Source organism: Nannobrachium achirus, assembly GCF_963921795.1.
Source record: "Nannobrachium achirus genome assembly, chromosome: 11".
Lineage (NCBI taxonomy): Eukaryota > Metazoa > Chordata > Actinopteri > Myctophiformes > Myctophidae > Nannobrachium > Nannobrachium achirus.
The window spans coordinates 50,457,526-50,474,069 of NC_137820.1; the positions used below are offsets into that span (position 1 = coordinate 50,457,526).

The 16,544-nt window shown below is 48.1% G+C and overlaps 1 protein-coding gene across 1 annotated transcript in view; it reads right to left on the bottom strand.

Moving 5' to 3' along the window:
- Positions 1-16,544, bottom strand: part of nlrc5 (NLR family, CARD domain containing 5) — a gene marked incomplete at its 5' end in the record, with an annotated part of 56,308 nt that overhangs the window by 32,704 nt on the left and 7,060 nt on the right. The window contains 15 exons of the mRNA XM_080737148.1: positions 726-809; positions 1,107-1,136; positions 1,369-1,419; positions 1,640-1,729; positions 1,929-2,012; positions 2,162-2,245; positions 2,344-2,427; positions 2,541-2,770; positions 10,642-10,864; positions 11,585-11,715; positions 11,827-11,986; positions 14,044-14,569; positions 15,107-15,428; positions 16,071-16,202; positions 16,356-16,510. Of these exons, the coding sequence (XP_080593274.1) occupies positions 726-809; positions 1,107-1,136; positions 1,369-1,419; positions 1,640-1,729; positions 1,929-2,012; positions 2,162-2,245; positions 2,344-2,427; positions 2,541-2,770; positions 10,642-10,864; positions 11,585-11,715; positions 11,827-11,986; positions 14,044-14,569; positions 15,107-15,428; positions 16,071-16,202; positions 16,356-16,510 (2,386 nt within the window). The remainder of the gene's footprint in view (positions 1-725; positions 810-1,106; positions 1,137-1,368; positions 1,420-1,639; positions 1,730-1,928; positions 2,013-2,161; positions 2,246-2,343; positions 2,428-2,540; positions 2,771-10,641; positions 10,865-11,584; positions 11,716-11,826; positions 11,987-14,043; positions 14,570-15,106; positions 15,429-16,070; positions 16,203-16,355; positions 16,511-16,544) is intronic.

The following is a 16,544-nucleotide window of genomic DNA, read 5'->3' on the forward strand; positions in this document are numbered from 1 at the left end:
CCATATATGGGGGCATTCATTTTATGCCCATATATGGAGAACGCGCGTGCCCGTGGGACGAACGGTTCTCGAGATACGCGGATTACATACATACATACACACTTACAGAGATTTTTTGTTGACTCGTGGCGTACGTCATTTTATGCCCATATATGGAGAACGCGCGTGCCGGTGGGACGAACGGTTCTCGAGATACGCGGATTACATACATACATACACACTCACAGAGATTTTTTGTTGACTCAAGTGGCGTACGTGATGTCAGAGCCTTTTATGAAGTGATGTCACAATGAGTCAGAGCTTTCGTCGATTTCCTCCGGAACAGCCTGATGTCAACAATCAACCCCGCATAAGGAGATTCCGAACGTTTCGCGCCGGTTCGGGAAAACCGCGCGTCGGGTCGGGTCGAGACCCGGCACTGCACTCCGTGCCGCGGCGGGGAACGCGCGTGCCGAATCTGAAGCCGCGGGGAACGCGCGTGCCGAATCTGAAGCCGGTGGGACGAACGGTTCTCGAGATACGCGGATTACAAACAAACAAACAGACAGACAGACAGAGATTTGTCGCATTTATAGATAGATGATAATCGTGTGATTATGATAACAATAATTTCATTATTAAGCAAAAATAATGATGATGTTCTGCTATGTCTCTCTAGTTATAGTGAGACATGAGTCATGTAACAGAGCTTGTGTTGTGGTTGTGTGGTTACCATGGTTACTTACTCCAAGACAGAGATGGCAGGACACAGAGTCAGTAACTGACTTAGTCTTCGCATTTCTCCCTTTTTCCATGACTGGTTCAGCAAACTGGAAACATAATCATTCTGAATCTCATGTAATAATTATAATAATAATGATAAGAAATGAATATGGAGACATGAGGAACTACAGTTAAAAATAATTAGTTTTGAAGGTGTACTCTGCAAGCTAAAGAGTACACCTTCATGATGTCACTGGTCACATGACCCCACAATCATCAATGCTCCAGTTCTAGGCAACACAGAAGGGGGGGACTTTTTCCTTATTTCCACACAACAACTCTAAGGTATATTAATGACATTGTTCAATGTTGAAAATGAGTGGTATTCTCCTTTAATGGCTTACCTAACTGTTGGTCCAGGGTCATCTTTAAGGCTACAAGGATGGACGGAGAGAGAAAGAGTCGGGTGAGGCATGATAGACAAGAGATGAAATTGAGCTAGGGTCTTTCTTGCTCAGGGACATTTGGAACGCCCCGGCCCAGACCGTACACAGCCATGAAGCATTTAGACTTAATAACACGGACTGACTCACATTGAAATTAGATATTACATGCATGCTTAATTACTTTTTCCATCAATTACACAAAACTATCAAATAAACTCACTTGCTCATGGCCAAATTCTGGGAGAAGATAACGTTTATTTCCTTCATTCCACTGAAAAACAAACAAACAAGAAACGTTATATTCTTATGACAATTTCATCTAATTAATATTAGAAAGTATTATGTTGCTTTTCTTTGCAGACTCCTGGTTCTTTCAAAACGAATAGAATATACCGGTACAGTATAGAGAGTGTGTGCGTCCATCCTTGTGTGTGTGTGTGTGCGTGCGTGCGTGCGTGCGCGTGTGTGTGCGTTTGTGCGTGAGGTCATACTCAGCATGGACTTGTTGTATGTTGCCACAGGAAGTCATCTTCTCTATAAGATAATAAACACCCTTCAGAGAGCTGCTGTTTCGACCCAGTCTGCAGGGAATATAAACAGATAATATAAACAGATAATAAAATGGTTATTCCGCTCTTAACCACTTAAACCCTAGTGTATACTTTAATGACTGGGGTCCTCCCAAGGTCTGTACTTGGCCCCCTCATTTTACTCTCAACGAATGAAAGGGTATAGGTGGAATATAATGTGTATTTTCAGTCAGAAGAAGTGTGCACTCACGCCACAGAGGCCAGGTTTGGTAGTTTGGTAAAGAGCTCAGCGAGCTCCCTGAATCCTGTGTCTGTCAGGTTGTTGTCACTCAGGCTGTCGCAACAGAGGAAATAAACACAAAACTTAAATTGCTGTTGTTACTGAGGCTACTGTTAATGGCGACTGTGTGTATCTTATAGCATTTCAATCATAATCCAAGTAGAGGTATTGTTATTGAAATATACATTACACAAATAACATACTTGATCTCAGTGATATTTGGACAGTTCTGCAGTGCTGAGGTGAGGCTAGCGGCTCCCACATCAGTGAGGCTGGCACCAGTAAACCTTGGAGTACAGTACACCATCAATCAGCCTGTCATAAGAATGAGCAGTGTAATGATAATTGAGTGAAAATCAGTGATCAGTGAAAAAAGGGAACTTACTCAAGTTTTCTCAGCGTTGTCAGTTTGGGAAAAGTGGAAGATAACTTTTCTGCAAACTTGTCCTCATACTTGCGTCCACGAAAACTAAAGACACAAATGATTTACTTACTTGTAATAATGTCCATTTAATTTAGATAACACTGAGATCATGCAGGAAGAAATTAACACAAGATATACAAATATTTGTGTGTACTGACGTTAAGGTTTGACAGCTGGGCAGGCCATCCAAGCATTCAAGCATTGAGCATGCTCCAAAGTCCAAGCCAACATCCACATTCGTTGCTGATCCAACCACAAAGGCCAGTGCCTCCATATCACTTGGCCACAGCCAGATGTTCCTTAGCTCAAGGGTGGGTCTCACACTAAGGACAGCCTTGGCTAGCTGGCAGTCCTGCGTCTCCTGGACACAGTGGCAGAGCTCTAACACCTAGGATGGATGGATGGATGGATGAACGGACATGGAAGGGAAGATGGATAGGGAGGGAGGATTAATAGGTATAGAGAGGATAGACAAGACATAAGTTACGTTTCCATAAAGCCTTTTTTTGTGCATTAAGGCTTTTGCGCATACAAAATTGAAACACTTCAAAATTCAAATAAACTTTCATTGTTCACAAAAACATTTATGCGCTTGGAGGAGGTGGATTTTGAGGCTTTATCAAAAAAAATTATGCGCATCAGCGCTTCAGGGACGGCGTCGCGCACACAGAACGGCAGAGAACGGTAGGTTCCGTACGGAACCATTGTTTACTTAGATATGGAAGGATGACCTCCCACTTGGGTAATGACGCCCCCTGGCGATCATTCAGAGAAACTACTTCAGCTCCCGTACTAACGTAGGTAGGAAGGGCCTGTCACTCAAACCGGAGTGACCCGCCTCCAGGCTATATAAACCCCCGGAGGCGGAAGTAACATCCTCTTAATACCACTCTCTGCCACATTCAGTGAAACAGAGGGGCATTACGTGGGAGGTCATCCTTCCATATCTAAGTAAACAATGGTTCCGTACGGAACCTACCGTTTACTGTCAATATTCCAGGATGACCTCCCACTTGGGATTCTTAAACTCCCCTCTAAGCCACAACCTACTCTCATACCCCCACACACCCCTCATACGGGTGAGCACAGCCCAAACGGGCGTGACCCATCACCCAGAAGGTCCCAGGCCCACCGGACCTGGGTGTGAAGGCATGAGAAAATAAAGAGAGACCCTGACAGACCGAAGTCCGCCTCATTCAACTAAATGAAAAGGACAAGTCCGCCTTATAAGTAAGACACACTATATAAGGAAAACACAGGGTCCCCCCAAAGTACCCCAGGTGGCTACATGCCCACCTGTGGGAGGGGAAGATCCGACTCCTCTATGACGTAGAGGAGGCAACTGCACCCAGAACCGAATGCGCTAGCGAAGAGGATTCGATATCCAGGTGATAGTAGGCTGCAAAGGTAGAAGGCGAAGACCAATTCGCCGAAACACAAATCTCCTGAACGGAGACTCCCTTTGCCAGTGCCCACGAAGTAGCCACACCTCTAGTGCTATGGGCTTTAAGTGCCGCCGGCACTTCCACACCCGCACTAGAGTAAGCCAGCCTAATAGCATCCACAATCCACCTCGAAAGAGTGGGTCTAGACACCGGCTTTCTGACAAGAACATTGCCCATTTCTACAAAGAGCTGAGAAGAAGCTCTAGAACCAGCAGTCCTGTCACAGTAGGCCTTCAATGCCCTGACAGGACAAAGGCAATTCAGCCGTTCATCCTCCACCGAGACAAACGGAGGAGGATGAAAAGCCAGAAGAACAACAGGCTCCTTAGGAACCACCATGTTCTTAGGAACAAACTTAAGATGAGGCTTGAGCAACACCTTGAGATCATTGTTCATAAACTGCATGCACTCCGCAGACACCGAGAGAGCTTGCAGGTCACCAACTCTTTTAGCCGTGGCCAAAGCCAGCAAAAGAGCCGTCTTGAAACTCAAAAGTTTCAAAGGCATCCCTACAAGCGGCTCAAAGGGAGCCCGACATAGGCCCCCTAGAACCACCTGCAGATCCCAAACTGGGAACAAAGACCTAGTCACCGGCCTCAAACGTTCAACTCCTTGCATGAACTTGATGACCTCCGGGACTTTAGAAGGTGCCTTGCCCGCCACCCCCAGGTGACAGGCATTAATAGCCGCCAAATACCCCCTAAGGGTAGAAAATGCTAGACCACTTCTCAAGCGGTTCTGCATAAATTCCAGAATTTCCTGGGCTGACGCCACATGAGCCACCACAGGTGGAACACGCGACTCACACCAGTCCTCAAAGGCATTCCACCTTCCATCATAAGACGCCCTCGTAGAGGGCGCCTTAGCACTCTGAATGGTATCAACCACTTCAGAAGAAAAACCGGCTGCCAGCAGGTTTAACCTTTCACGTGCCAAACCCACAGGTCTAGGACCTGCAGGTCTTGGTGGAAGATCTCCCCCCTGGCCTGACTCAACAGGTCCCTGCACCGAGGCAGCTGCCAACCCGGTTCGCAAAGGAGAGGGGCGATCGCCGATCTCCACGTGCCCTTGTAGGGGGCCACCAGGAGCATCTCCAGACCGAACCTCCTGACTCTCTCCAGAGTGGGTCGGATTAAGTCGAAGGGGGGAAACGCGTACAGTAGACCTCTCGGCCACGTGTGCGCTAAGGCGTCCAACCCCAAGGGAGGACTGCCCTTCACCGCGAAGAACAACGGACACTTCGTATTCTCCGCTGACGCAAACAGGTCCGCCACTGGCTGACCAAACTTGCGAAAAATCTGGCTCACCACCCTGGGGTGGAGAGACCAATCCTCGTAGCGAGGACCTCCCCTGGACAGGAGATCTGCTCCGCTGTTGAGGAGACCTGGGACGTGTGAGGCCCTGATCGACTTGAGGCGCGACAAGCACCAAACCGTCAATTCTCGAGCCAGACGGTCCAGTGGCAACGACGACAGGCCCCCCTGTTTGTTGACATAAAACATGGCCGTCGTATTGTCTGTCCTGACCAGGACGTGACAATGCAAAATCCAAGGCTCGAAATGCTTGAGCGCCAGGAGTATAGCCATCAACTCCAAATAGTTGATGTGACGACCCCTCATCTCCAGAGGCCAAAGCCCCTGCGCTGTGCGCCCCTCGAAAGTGGCTCCCCATCCACTGAGACTGGCGTCTGTCGTGATCGACTTGTGGGAAACCACCTCGCCAATCGAGACTCCGCTGGTGAGGAATCCCTCCACCAGCCACGGAGACAGGGCGATCGCGCAGGAAGGGGAAACCGTAACCTTCTTGTACTTCAAGGAGGGCGGGATCCCGAGGGATAACATCCATCTTTGAAAAGGTCTCATATGAAACCTGCCCAAACGCAACAGATGTACTGCGGAAGCCATCATTCCCGTCAGTACCATGCAACTCCTGTAAGTGACCTCCTGGCCCACTTGAAAGGAGTCGAGACATTCCCGAAACCTGTCCACCCTCTCCTCTGAGAGACGGGCCGACATGTCGGATGAGTCCAGAAGGACCCCAATGAATGTAAGACGACTTGCTGGAGTCAGCATGCTCTTGCCGTGGTTGACTATGAAACCTAAGGCCTTCAGGTGAGCCAAAACCACTTGTGTGTGACGCGCCACTTCGTGGGCGGAGCTCGCTGAAATCATCCAATCGTCGATGTACGTCGCCAACCTGACGCCCTGCTGTCTCAGCGGGGCGATGGCTGCTTCGGTCACTTTCACGAAAACCCTCGGGCTCAGTGACAGACCGAAAGGGAGTACTGTATACTCGTACAGGCGACCCTCGAAGGCGAACCGAAGGAATTTCCTGTGTGGGGGATAAATCTGGACGTGCTGATAAGCATCCTTCAGATCCACTGAACAGTGGAAATCCCCTTGCCTGACCGACCGTAACATGGTGGGTACTGTTAGCATCCTGAAAACGTACTTCTTCAGGTACACGTTTAGTGCCTTTAGGTCCAGGATGGGACGTAGCCCCCCCCCCTTTTTGGGCACCAGGAAATAACGGCTCCAAAATCCCATGCGGGATTGGGTCCTGTCCAGCTCCACTATAGCACCCTTGCTTAGCAATGAGCTGATCTCTTCTCTCAAAAGACTTGCTTTTAAACCACGTGCTCTGGTATGAATAACCCTGCTCGAAAGCGGGGGTATATCTGCGAACTGTAACCTGTAACCCCTGGTTATCGTTCGAAATACCCAATGGCTCGGGTTGCATAACTTCCACTGGCGCGCACAGCGTGCTAGCGTGTTTTGAGCGAGAGAAACCCCACCACTGTGCTTCCGTGACGGCGGAGCTTTTTTGTCGGCCGGACCGGAAGTGGGGAACCTGCGTATCCGTATCCGGAACGACCGGATGCGGAGCGCAAGGGTTCAATAGGCCGCATGGCGGAAACACCTTCTGGTTGTACCGCTTGACTAGCGGAGCTATTTTGCGGCGGGACCGGAAGTGGGGAACCTGCGTATCCGTATCCGGAACACCCGGATGCGGAGCGCGGGGGTTCAATAGGCCGCAAGGTGGGAACACCTTCTGATTGTACCGCTTGACTAGCGGAGCTCTTTTGCGGCCGGACCGGAAGCGGGGAGCTAGCGAATCCGTATCCGGTGAAACCGGAAGCGTTCGGTTTTCGCTCGATAGAGCGACAGGAAGAGCAAAGCGATTCGACTGATAAACAGACTCGCCCACAACTAAAGCATTCTCCCCTGACAGGAGAGGAACTTTTACGTTTAATACCTGCTCTAAGGCCTTTATGCTTGTCCCTTGACCCGGGCTCATAGTAGGCCGACAGAATTTCTGACTCAAGGTTAAATTCATAGCATCGCTCACGCGAGGGAAAATCCACTCGCGCGCATGAGGAACCATATAATTGTTTGACGTTAACATTACTGGTTGCTGATAAAACCTCTGACTGATTAAAGAGTCCTGACGGGACTCCATCATTCTTACAGGAGGCATGCATAAAGGATTCATATTGTCGACGCGAGGGATATCCCACTCGCGCGCTTGAGGAACCACATAATTGTTTGACATTAACATTACTGGATTCTGATAAAACCTGTGATTGATTATCGAGTCCTGACAGGACTTCATCATTACTACAGGAGGCATGCACGATGGGGTCGTCTGTGCTAGTGCGAGAGAGTTGGACAGAGACAGACTTTGCTCTTTCAACATGTTTATTGTCGACACAGGAGGCATCAAAATTAACATTTTCATTTCCCCGACACGGGGTACCGAAAAACGCCCTCGTTTGGGGGGAGGGGGACCGAGAGACACCTCGGACCCCCGCCCCAGCACAATTCCCCTCTTCAAAGTGTCATTTGCGCTGTCCCCTACCGCGGCCACCGCGGTATGAAGACTGCTGCCTGCCATCCTTGGACGGGCGGCGCGGCTGAGCGCGCTCGGGAACCACAGCCTTGCTGCGGGGCCTGTCAGGCGCCCTGGCTGCAGAGGCTCCCCTGGAGGAAGACGAGTGCTTCTTAAAAGAAGCAGAGCGGCCCCTTTCCTTGGCGCGGGAGGAGCGGGACGTCCTCCTAGCTTGCTGCGGTTCATCCTGTGGCACTGTGGTGGACTCGACGATGTCCTTAGCCGCCTTGAAGAAGGTAACTCTACCCTGCAGCAGCTCCAAGCCCCCACCCATGAGGGTGGTGGGACTGTTCTCCATGTTTATGAGAGACTTGTACATCTCCCCGCGAGGACCTAGAGGCTTCTCGCCCACGTCCCTCTTAGGCTCGAGGTCGACATAGTCGAGCCAGCGGGCTCTCTCAGACTGGAGGTTGTAGTCCATGGACCTGCCCATCCACTTAACCGCATGCCAATTGACCTTCAGCATGATGTCAAATAGAGTGTTCAGTTCAGCTGTGTGCTCCCCCGTGGGCAGACCTTTGACCAGGTCCTTGGTGGAAGCGAGCAAGAGCTGGATCAGATTCAGGTCCTTAGCGGCCAGAGCAGCGGACCGGTAGGCGTTACGAGCCCTGTCCGACTGCAGCTTGTCCTCCAGGACAGTGAACCCCGGCGGGTTGGTGCCGACGGGGCCAACAAACGGCCCGTTTTTAGCTGTGCCTACATCTTTGTACTGGGGTCTGACGGAACTCAGAAAAGATTGTGCCAACAGGTGGTCCAGGTTAGGGCAGGTGGACATGCCTGCCTCCGCACCGCCCACCAAATCCAACACAGAAAAAGGCAGCTTCCTGGGGTCTTTATGTGTCTTCCATGAGGAATGGAGGGCCTTGGTGAAACCTTTCACCAGCGGCAGCCTGGAGAGGACATACGGGGCGGGAACCGAAGGCTCCTGCCCGGGCATTTCGTCATCATCCTCGGCCTCTTCAGAGGGGAGAGGAGGTGGCAACTCCTCTCCAACTCTGGCCAGAGCTCTCATGTAGACTGTGAGATGATCCAGCATTTCTGCTGCAGAATCGACGTCCTCTGCTCCCGCTTCACTCGCTTGACTGGCGGGTGGAGGGGCAGTGGTGCCTGAGGAGGCCTGGGAGCTCCCTGCGGCGTCCAGTTGACGTGCTGGAGCCGCAGGGGCATTACCTTTCACAGTGACCGTGAGTCGAGAACCCTCGTCCTCGACGGAGTCCTCCTCCTCCTCGGCCGTGTATCCAGAGTATTCAGAACCAGAACCCTCGCTCTGACAGGAGCTCAGGTCCGACTCTCGCCTGAAGGTCTGGACTGTTTTGGTGATGCTCACGTCGAGGGGGACGTCCCCGACGGTCACATCCAAGCGTTTCTTTTTGGGCACCGCGCCCGAAGGGGAAAAGGCTACCGGAGATTTCTGGATGTTAGCCTTCTTGGTCGCCTTCTTAGCGGCGACTTCACCAGACCCGCCAGCTCCAGTGACAGTGGAGCTAGCTGCGGTCGGTTGCGCGGCAGGCGGTGTCTCATGTAGCACGGCGCCATCTTGACTTGGAATGGCGCGCTGATTGCCAAGCGGATCTCCGGAAGGCAGCGCCGCACCTTGACCAACGGTGCGGGCCGCCTGGGGAAGGAAAGACTGGGCTGTGGGGTTGAGAGCAGTGGACCCACCTGGTGGAGCGCAGGCCCCGAGGCCTGCCCTGGCTAGGTAGAACCGGTGTATCAGTACATCGTGGTCGTAGGCCACGCAGCAGTCACAGAAAGGTCCTGCTCTCCCCTGAGGACTCAGTGCAGAGAAGGCGTGTGCAACGCCCATGCAGCCGACACAGAGATGGTGAAGATCCTGTCCGTCGATGAGTCCTGGACAGCCTGGACATTGCCTCGGCAGGAAGGCCAGAGGATCCATGGCGAAGCACTGTAGATAGAGTTAACCAGAAGCAGACGAGCTAACAAGCTAACGGCTAAGGCTAGGCCACGCTTGATTCGGGCAGGGCCTGAACAAGCGGTAAGCAGTGTAGCTAACGTTAACAATAGCAGACGAGCTAACAAGCTAACGGCTAATGCTATGCCACGCTTGCTTCGGCGAAGGCCTGAACAAGCAGTAATAATCCTTTGTTATAAAAGGAAATAACCGTCGATTTAGGACGGAACAAGAATAAGTATTCTTAAGTACGGGTTAATTCAACACTCGCCAGTGGGCGACTCCAATGCCACCGCTTTAGGCTAATGCGCGAAGAATAATAATACAAAGGCTGAGTTTCAACTTATCTGAATGTGATATCGCAGAGAGTGAAAAGAGGATGTTACTTCCGCCTCCGGGGGTTTATATAGCCTGGAGGCGGGTCACTCCGGTTTGAGTGACAGGCCCTTCCTACCTACGTTAGTACGGGAGCTGAAGTAGTTTCTCTGAATGATCGCCAGGGGGCGTCATTACCCAAGTGGGAGGTCATCCTGGAATATTGACAGTAAACAGCAGACCTCCAAGTCCAAGCTCACATCGCATCCGCAACGAGCTGTGATGAGCTTGTACTGTATATCAGCTGTTAGCGTGCGCAATGCTGTTGCAGGGGTGAACGTGAAGTAGCCTACAGTACAGTATGTGGAGTGGAGTGTTGCGTCGCTTCTTCTCTCTCTCTCTTATCTTATAGGCCTATATGAATTCTATCGGCTGAAGAGCCCAGGGTTAGAGTGCATGTTCAATAATGTTTCTCACTTGACTGGAAAAATAGCTCCTGTCCGACTGCTTATTTCATGAACTATCTCCAAGAATCGCATTTTATCAGTGGAAGTAAACAGGCAAAATGTGCATTTCCTTTTTTCGACTTTCTGATGGTTAGCTTTATGGAAACGAAACTATAGAGACAGACAGACAAACTCTGAAATGTCTGTACAAAATCTACATATCATAGAAATACTGTAGTTTAGAGTAATGTACTTTTGGCCCAGTCAAGATGTTGCTGCCAGCGAGGTTTTTCAGCAGTTTCAGAACAAGGGCTTGTCTCCTCTCAACCCAATCTTGGGCTCCAGAACCCCCAGCTAACTGAACCAAGGCCAGGGTACAAGTTGTGGAAGCCAAGCCACACACGAACAGGTGCAGAGAGTCCGTGAAGACCATCTTTGGGTCTGATTTAGAGGTCCAACGAGTCTTCAGGTTGAATCTGTGGATGGAATGAGATGGGGAAGGTAAATGCTGAAGGCTTAAAGGCCATCTTGCTGTGGAACGCTAGTATAAATGTTATCGCAGTGACATTTAAAGGATACTTCTTTGATAAGAATTTGACTTTTTAGGACCAAAGCCTGATAGGGCACAGTTTTAATATTTTAAAGTAGAACTCTTAAGGTTTCAGGTTGTACAGGCAAACTCAGATTCCCTTTTTGGTAACGCTTTATATACCATCGTTTCCTGTTGAGATTGGCACATTTCACCCAGGGTTTTTTTTCCATCTCACTCACGTCACTTTGTCTGCTGACCTCACTCAGCAATGAAATAAACAGAAAATAAACAAAAATGTATTTGAAAGAATTATCACAGGAGGCAAGCAGTGATCACCCCATGATGTGCACTGCAATGTAGTTTCAAATGCACTACATTGCAGGCGCTTTTTGAGAGTGAAAGAATAAGAAGACACGTGTGACATGTGTGATCATGGGCAGCTTGCCCCAGGAAATCTGCCAAGCTCAATAGGGAACAACGGTAGTGTTACCCAATTTGTATCTGTATGCCATTTCAACTGATTTTGATATGATTGGTTACTGGACTGATTTACGAAAGGACTTGCAGATCACCCAGACTAATGACTTGTGTTTCCAAGCAAGTGCACCTTGAATGTTTTCCCATCAATTCAGTTGAATCTGTTGAAAACAACAGTCTTTCTTACCTCTTCTTAAGCTGAGCGTCAGTGACATCATCACTGGTCATGATTCTGAGCGCACCTAGAAACTCCTGTAGTGTCAGATGAATGAAGCAATATGCATGGCCTGGTGTCCCATTTTCACATCTCAGTTCCACCTGAGAGAGGGAGACCGGGATGACCTTAATGTATACATCGCCACAGATTTTGAACTGAAAAAAAGTTCCACACTTGACCTTTACACTACACTAATGAGATGATTACTGCACCTGGGTGAGGAGACCAGCCCTCATTGAGAACCCAAGAATATTCTGAGGAACATCTTGTTCCCTGAAGAGAAACCTGCCCTCCTCTAAACCTGTCCAGGCCAGCTGACAAAGCTCAGACACTACAGAGCGGTACCGATGTAGTTCAAAAGAAAACACTGTCCTGGATGCAGACAATGAAAGAAATAGTAAATTAATTCATGAGCATTTCCATCTAAGTAAATATCTTACATTTATAAAGTCACAGTCTAAAATCTTGTAAAATAAATAACATAAACATAGGTGGGAGGAGGAAACATGGGTGGAGGAAAGTGTCAGAACTCAGGAGTGATTTATGACAGAAGGATACCAGGCAAGAGTCAGGGGCGGAGCTATAGGCGAAGCAGCCAATGCAGTTGCATTAGGGGAAAAAAACTTTTATTTTGAAATGCTTACCGGATTGAGAAGACACTCTATTGCCCCTCTTGATTGCCCAATCTGATCAGTTGCTTGAGGACAGCTGTTTCCTGTTTACTTTTAGCGGCAGCATTAAGAATCTTTTCTCTGCCGTCTGTTTAGTGTTCAGGGCTGTTATCGGTAGTTTTTTTAAAGCATGGCTCTGAAACTAATATCTGATTTCTTTGGTGGGCCCGCCACCCAATTAAAAAAGAAAAAGAGTTGTAGGCTACAGAAGCAAGTAGGATATTGTTGATCAGTCTGTGACTCTATCAGAGGAGGAGGATTAGGAACAGAATTTCCACTAATTAATAGCATTTATACCAGGGGTCTTCAACAGGGGGTCCTCAGACAGAGTTACTACAGGGGGTCCTCCAAATCTTCCAATCCTTTTTATATTAACCACTTGAACCCTAGTGTCCATATTCTGAGAACTGTAGCCGAAAATAGCCGATCGGCTATTTTCGGGAAAGAGGTTTGATGTACAGAGTAAAAGGTCAAGTTTATTAGGTAATGACGGCTCAAGTGGTTAAATACCCGAAACACGAATTGACATGAATTCAAAATACACTGATGATTGTGCTGTCAAACGATGAAACTCTATGCAATCTATGAAAAGGTTGTGGGGGTCCCTGCTCCATCTCTCTCTTAACCAAGGGGTCCTCTGCCTGAAAATGTTGAAGACCCCTGATTTATACTGTTATATTGTGTTCTGATGGCCGCTGTTGCCTACTGTATTTTATTGTGTTGGCAGCCGCTGCGCTGTTTCTGACCGATTTTGAGGGATCAGTCGGTGGGGGGGCCTGTGGTGAAAACCTCGCATTGTATAGTAGTATAAAACTGTCCAGCCATGCTGTACAGCTTAGAAACAATGGCATTGATGAAAAGACAGGAGGCGGAGCTGGAGGTGGCAGAATTGAGGATGCTAAGATTCTCATTAGGAGACAAGATCAGAAATGACTACAGTAGAGGATCAGCCCAGGTTACAAGGTTTGGGGATAAAACAAGAGAGGCGAGGTTGAGATCGTTTGGACATAATAGAGGGGAGGGATTGGGAGACATTGTGAGAAAGATGCTGTTGATTGAGCTGCCAGGCAAGAGAAGAGGAGGAGGTTTATGGATGCGGTGAGAGGACATACAGTATGCACTTGGCTAGAGTGACTGAGGAAGATCAGAGAACGGAAGCAGATGGAAACAGAAGCTCCACTGTAGTGATCCCTGATGGAAATTAGTCGAAAGAGGAAGAAGAAAAAAGATCATAAAAACATAATCATTGTCAGAAATTAACTGTATCTGTAATTTGTCCAGACTTAGAGTCTGGGTAGGAGTTAGAGTGATGTTCCTGCTTACCTAACCCTAACCCTAAACCTTAAAGCCTAACCCTAAGTTAGTGGGGAACTTACATGTAAAATCTGAGGAACATAGGGATACTCTGCTAACTATAATTGGTAGGACATGTGAAGGAATTAACATTACACAGCTTTATCAATTTGGCTTCAGTGAACAGGCACAACTGACGTCCTCAAGATTCACCTGTCCAGTCTTTTTAATAGAATAATACAAATTAAAACGGCTAGCACATAAAATCAATCTTCAATCATAATGCAGCTGTCCCTGATACAGTATAGTGGATGCATTACAGCCAAGAAAGACAGAGCTCTGTCCGTTTGAGTGCTGAAGAAGGCCACCTTGGCTGAAGCACATCCACTATACAGTACAGTATCAAGGGCAACTGCATTAAACTATTGATGAAGATACACGTTGCACTTATATTACAACACCCACCTCTGTACAGGTTCTGTGCTTGTAGGCCAGTCGCCTGTCATCTTCCGTCCTCCAACAGCTGCAGTTCCTGGGCCTTGGCTCAGAAATGCCCAGAGAACAGTGAGGTAGGCCTGCGTACGACTCTCAGGCATCTGAGGTGAGGATGGAGTGTCAAGAATCATCTCTGCTCCTTCTCCTCCCCAAACTGTACCTTTCTTCGCCACGTTTTCATTTCCTTCTCCTGATTCTGCTTTTCTTTTCCGACTCACTCCTCCAATGCCCTGCCGCCTTCGTACTACTGTCACACTGTAAGGCTGTTCTCGCTCTCTAACTCCTTCGATTTTGCCTCCTTTTGCTTCTCTCCCTCCACTTCTTCTTTCATCAACTCCTCTAGCTGGGGCTCCTTCTGTCCCTCGCAGCAGGTGTTGTTCCACACAGACACAGCTGATGTTGCAGAGAGCAGGGAGGGAGGACATGGCCAGGAGGTGGCGACTAGAAAGAAGTAGGTCCACCGCCTGCTCCATGAGGGCTTTGTTCTTTGTGTGACCTGTCAAGATGAAGTGTAAATGTAATAATGTATCGTCTCACGATTTGTTTAAAGCTGGAGGCGATAACAATAGATGCACATTTTGTTTTTTTGTTTTTCTGCAAGGGTTCCGAAATCCTACTGGCTCACAATACATCACACTGCGACATGTTGTGAGCTTGTATTGTAGATTGGCTATTTTTGCTATCTATTTATATTTGTAATGCAATTTCACAAGCGGGGGGAATCCCTGCACTAACTGGCTGTGCCACCAGGCACGGTAGATTGAGAGCTTTGTCTTCTGGCTCATCTCTCTTTTTGTCATAACAGTGCGAAGCACCCCCTACTAGTTATTCTTTAACCAGAGATGTCGTTTGGACTGCATTTACCAAATAAGTAGTCTAGGTACCCAGGCTTTTATTTTCATTCGCCCACCAAATAAGCAACCCACCAAAAAGCGAATCACATTTACAGAACTTTCACTGCAGTACACCTGCGAATACGCCCTCTTTAAAATGTCCAGTCATGTAAATACAATACATGAATGCAATATTTCACCTCTTATCCGGAAGTAGCTCTCGAGATATTGCTTGATCTCATTTTGGTTCCATTCCAGCAGCATCCCGACATTATCTACAACGTCTTCCAAGTCCATGAGGTCACGTGCACGACAGGTGACCACCAAAGTGCATCCTGGGAGAATCCTCCGACTTAGCAATGCTAAAATGAATTCGGCAACAGGCATGGGGCTTTGCAGGTCCTTCAAGGCTCTGTCCTCCTGTGTGTTTCCAACAACGATCTTACTGTGGAATTCATCATAGCCATCAAGTACCCAGCAGCTTTGTTCTGGGTTGGAGGAGAGGTACTCCATTATTGCATCCTGTTCAAACACACATCACAGAAGTAAATTACATTGAGTGATTGACAAAGATGTTAAAATTATAAATTAAATAGTTCTCCTTAAAATGATATATTGGCAGAATGAACCCATTAAGACCTATAAGGCCGATTCCACAAATGTCTTTTTAATGTCAATGACCCCTTAAATGTATTTGGCCGCGACCCCCATCTCATAATATTTTGTTCCAGGGACCTCCAGAAGCAAAGATTTGAGTTAAAAATATTCAATAAAAAAAATACATACATATTCAAAGCTCATAGCGAGGCACAAAGTTTACAAACTGTACTAGATCACATCCTTATTGCTAAGTATTTTGGATAATGCTGCAAGCATCGTCTGCTTAATTCTGCAGCCAAATAGACTCGGAGGTTTGCATGAAATTCTTCATAAGTCTTAATGAATGCAAGGGGAAGTACTGTACAAACTACAGAGGAAGTATTCTCCACTTGCACAATGTGCATTTCCGCCCAGCTGCTAATCCCTTTGTAATTAATGCACTCTTTAAGTTTTATACTCCTTAGCGTTGTTTATTTTATATTTACTCATTTCTATGTCAAGTCTTTGTATGCTTAATTTATTTACAGTTCATTTTTATCCATAGCCTCAGACAGCTACTTGTACCTTTTCTTCCTCGCCACCTACTGGAGGCAGGTAGTACTGGAACAGCAACTCGGACAGGGAGAGGGGCTGGGACAATAGGTTGAGCTGACGGAACTCCAGCAGGACAAAGAGCCAGGAAGACGGCATGGGACCCTGGAAGACAGGAGGTGAAGATGAAAGGGGGAGGTTAAGTAAGGTAAAGTGTACCTAAATTCTAATATGAAGTTGATGGCATTTATTTTATCCAAAAATAAAAATGTATCAAAATAACAACAGGCAAGATATCAAAGATAGCTGTGTACTCACCAGGCCCTGTGCCCACAGTTGTCCCATATAGGACATCAGCAGAGATTTCCCAGCGCCAGCCTGGCCCAGCAGAACTGTGACCTGACCAGCGATACCCTGAAGGAAGGACTCTAGTGTGATCCTGGTATCCATCGACCCCATATATCCAACAGGATCTGAATAGTTAGGGGTATAGGGTGGAGTGGGTGG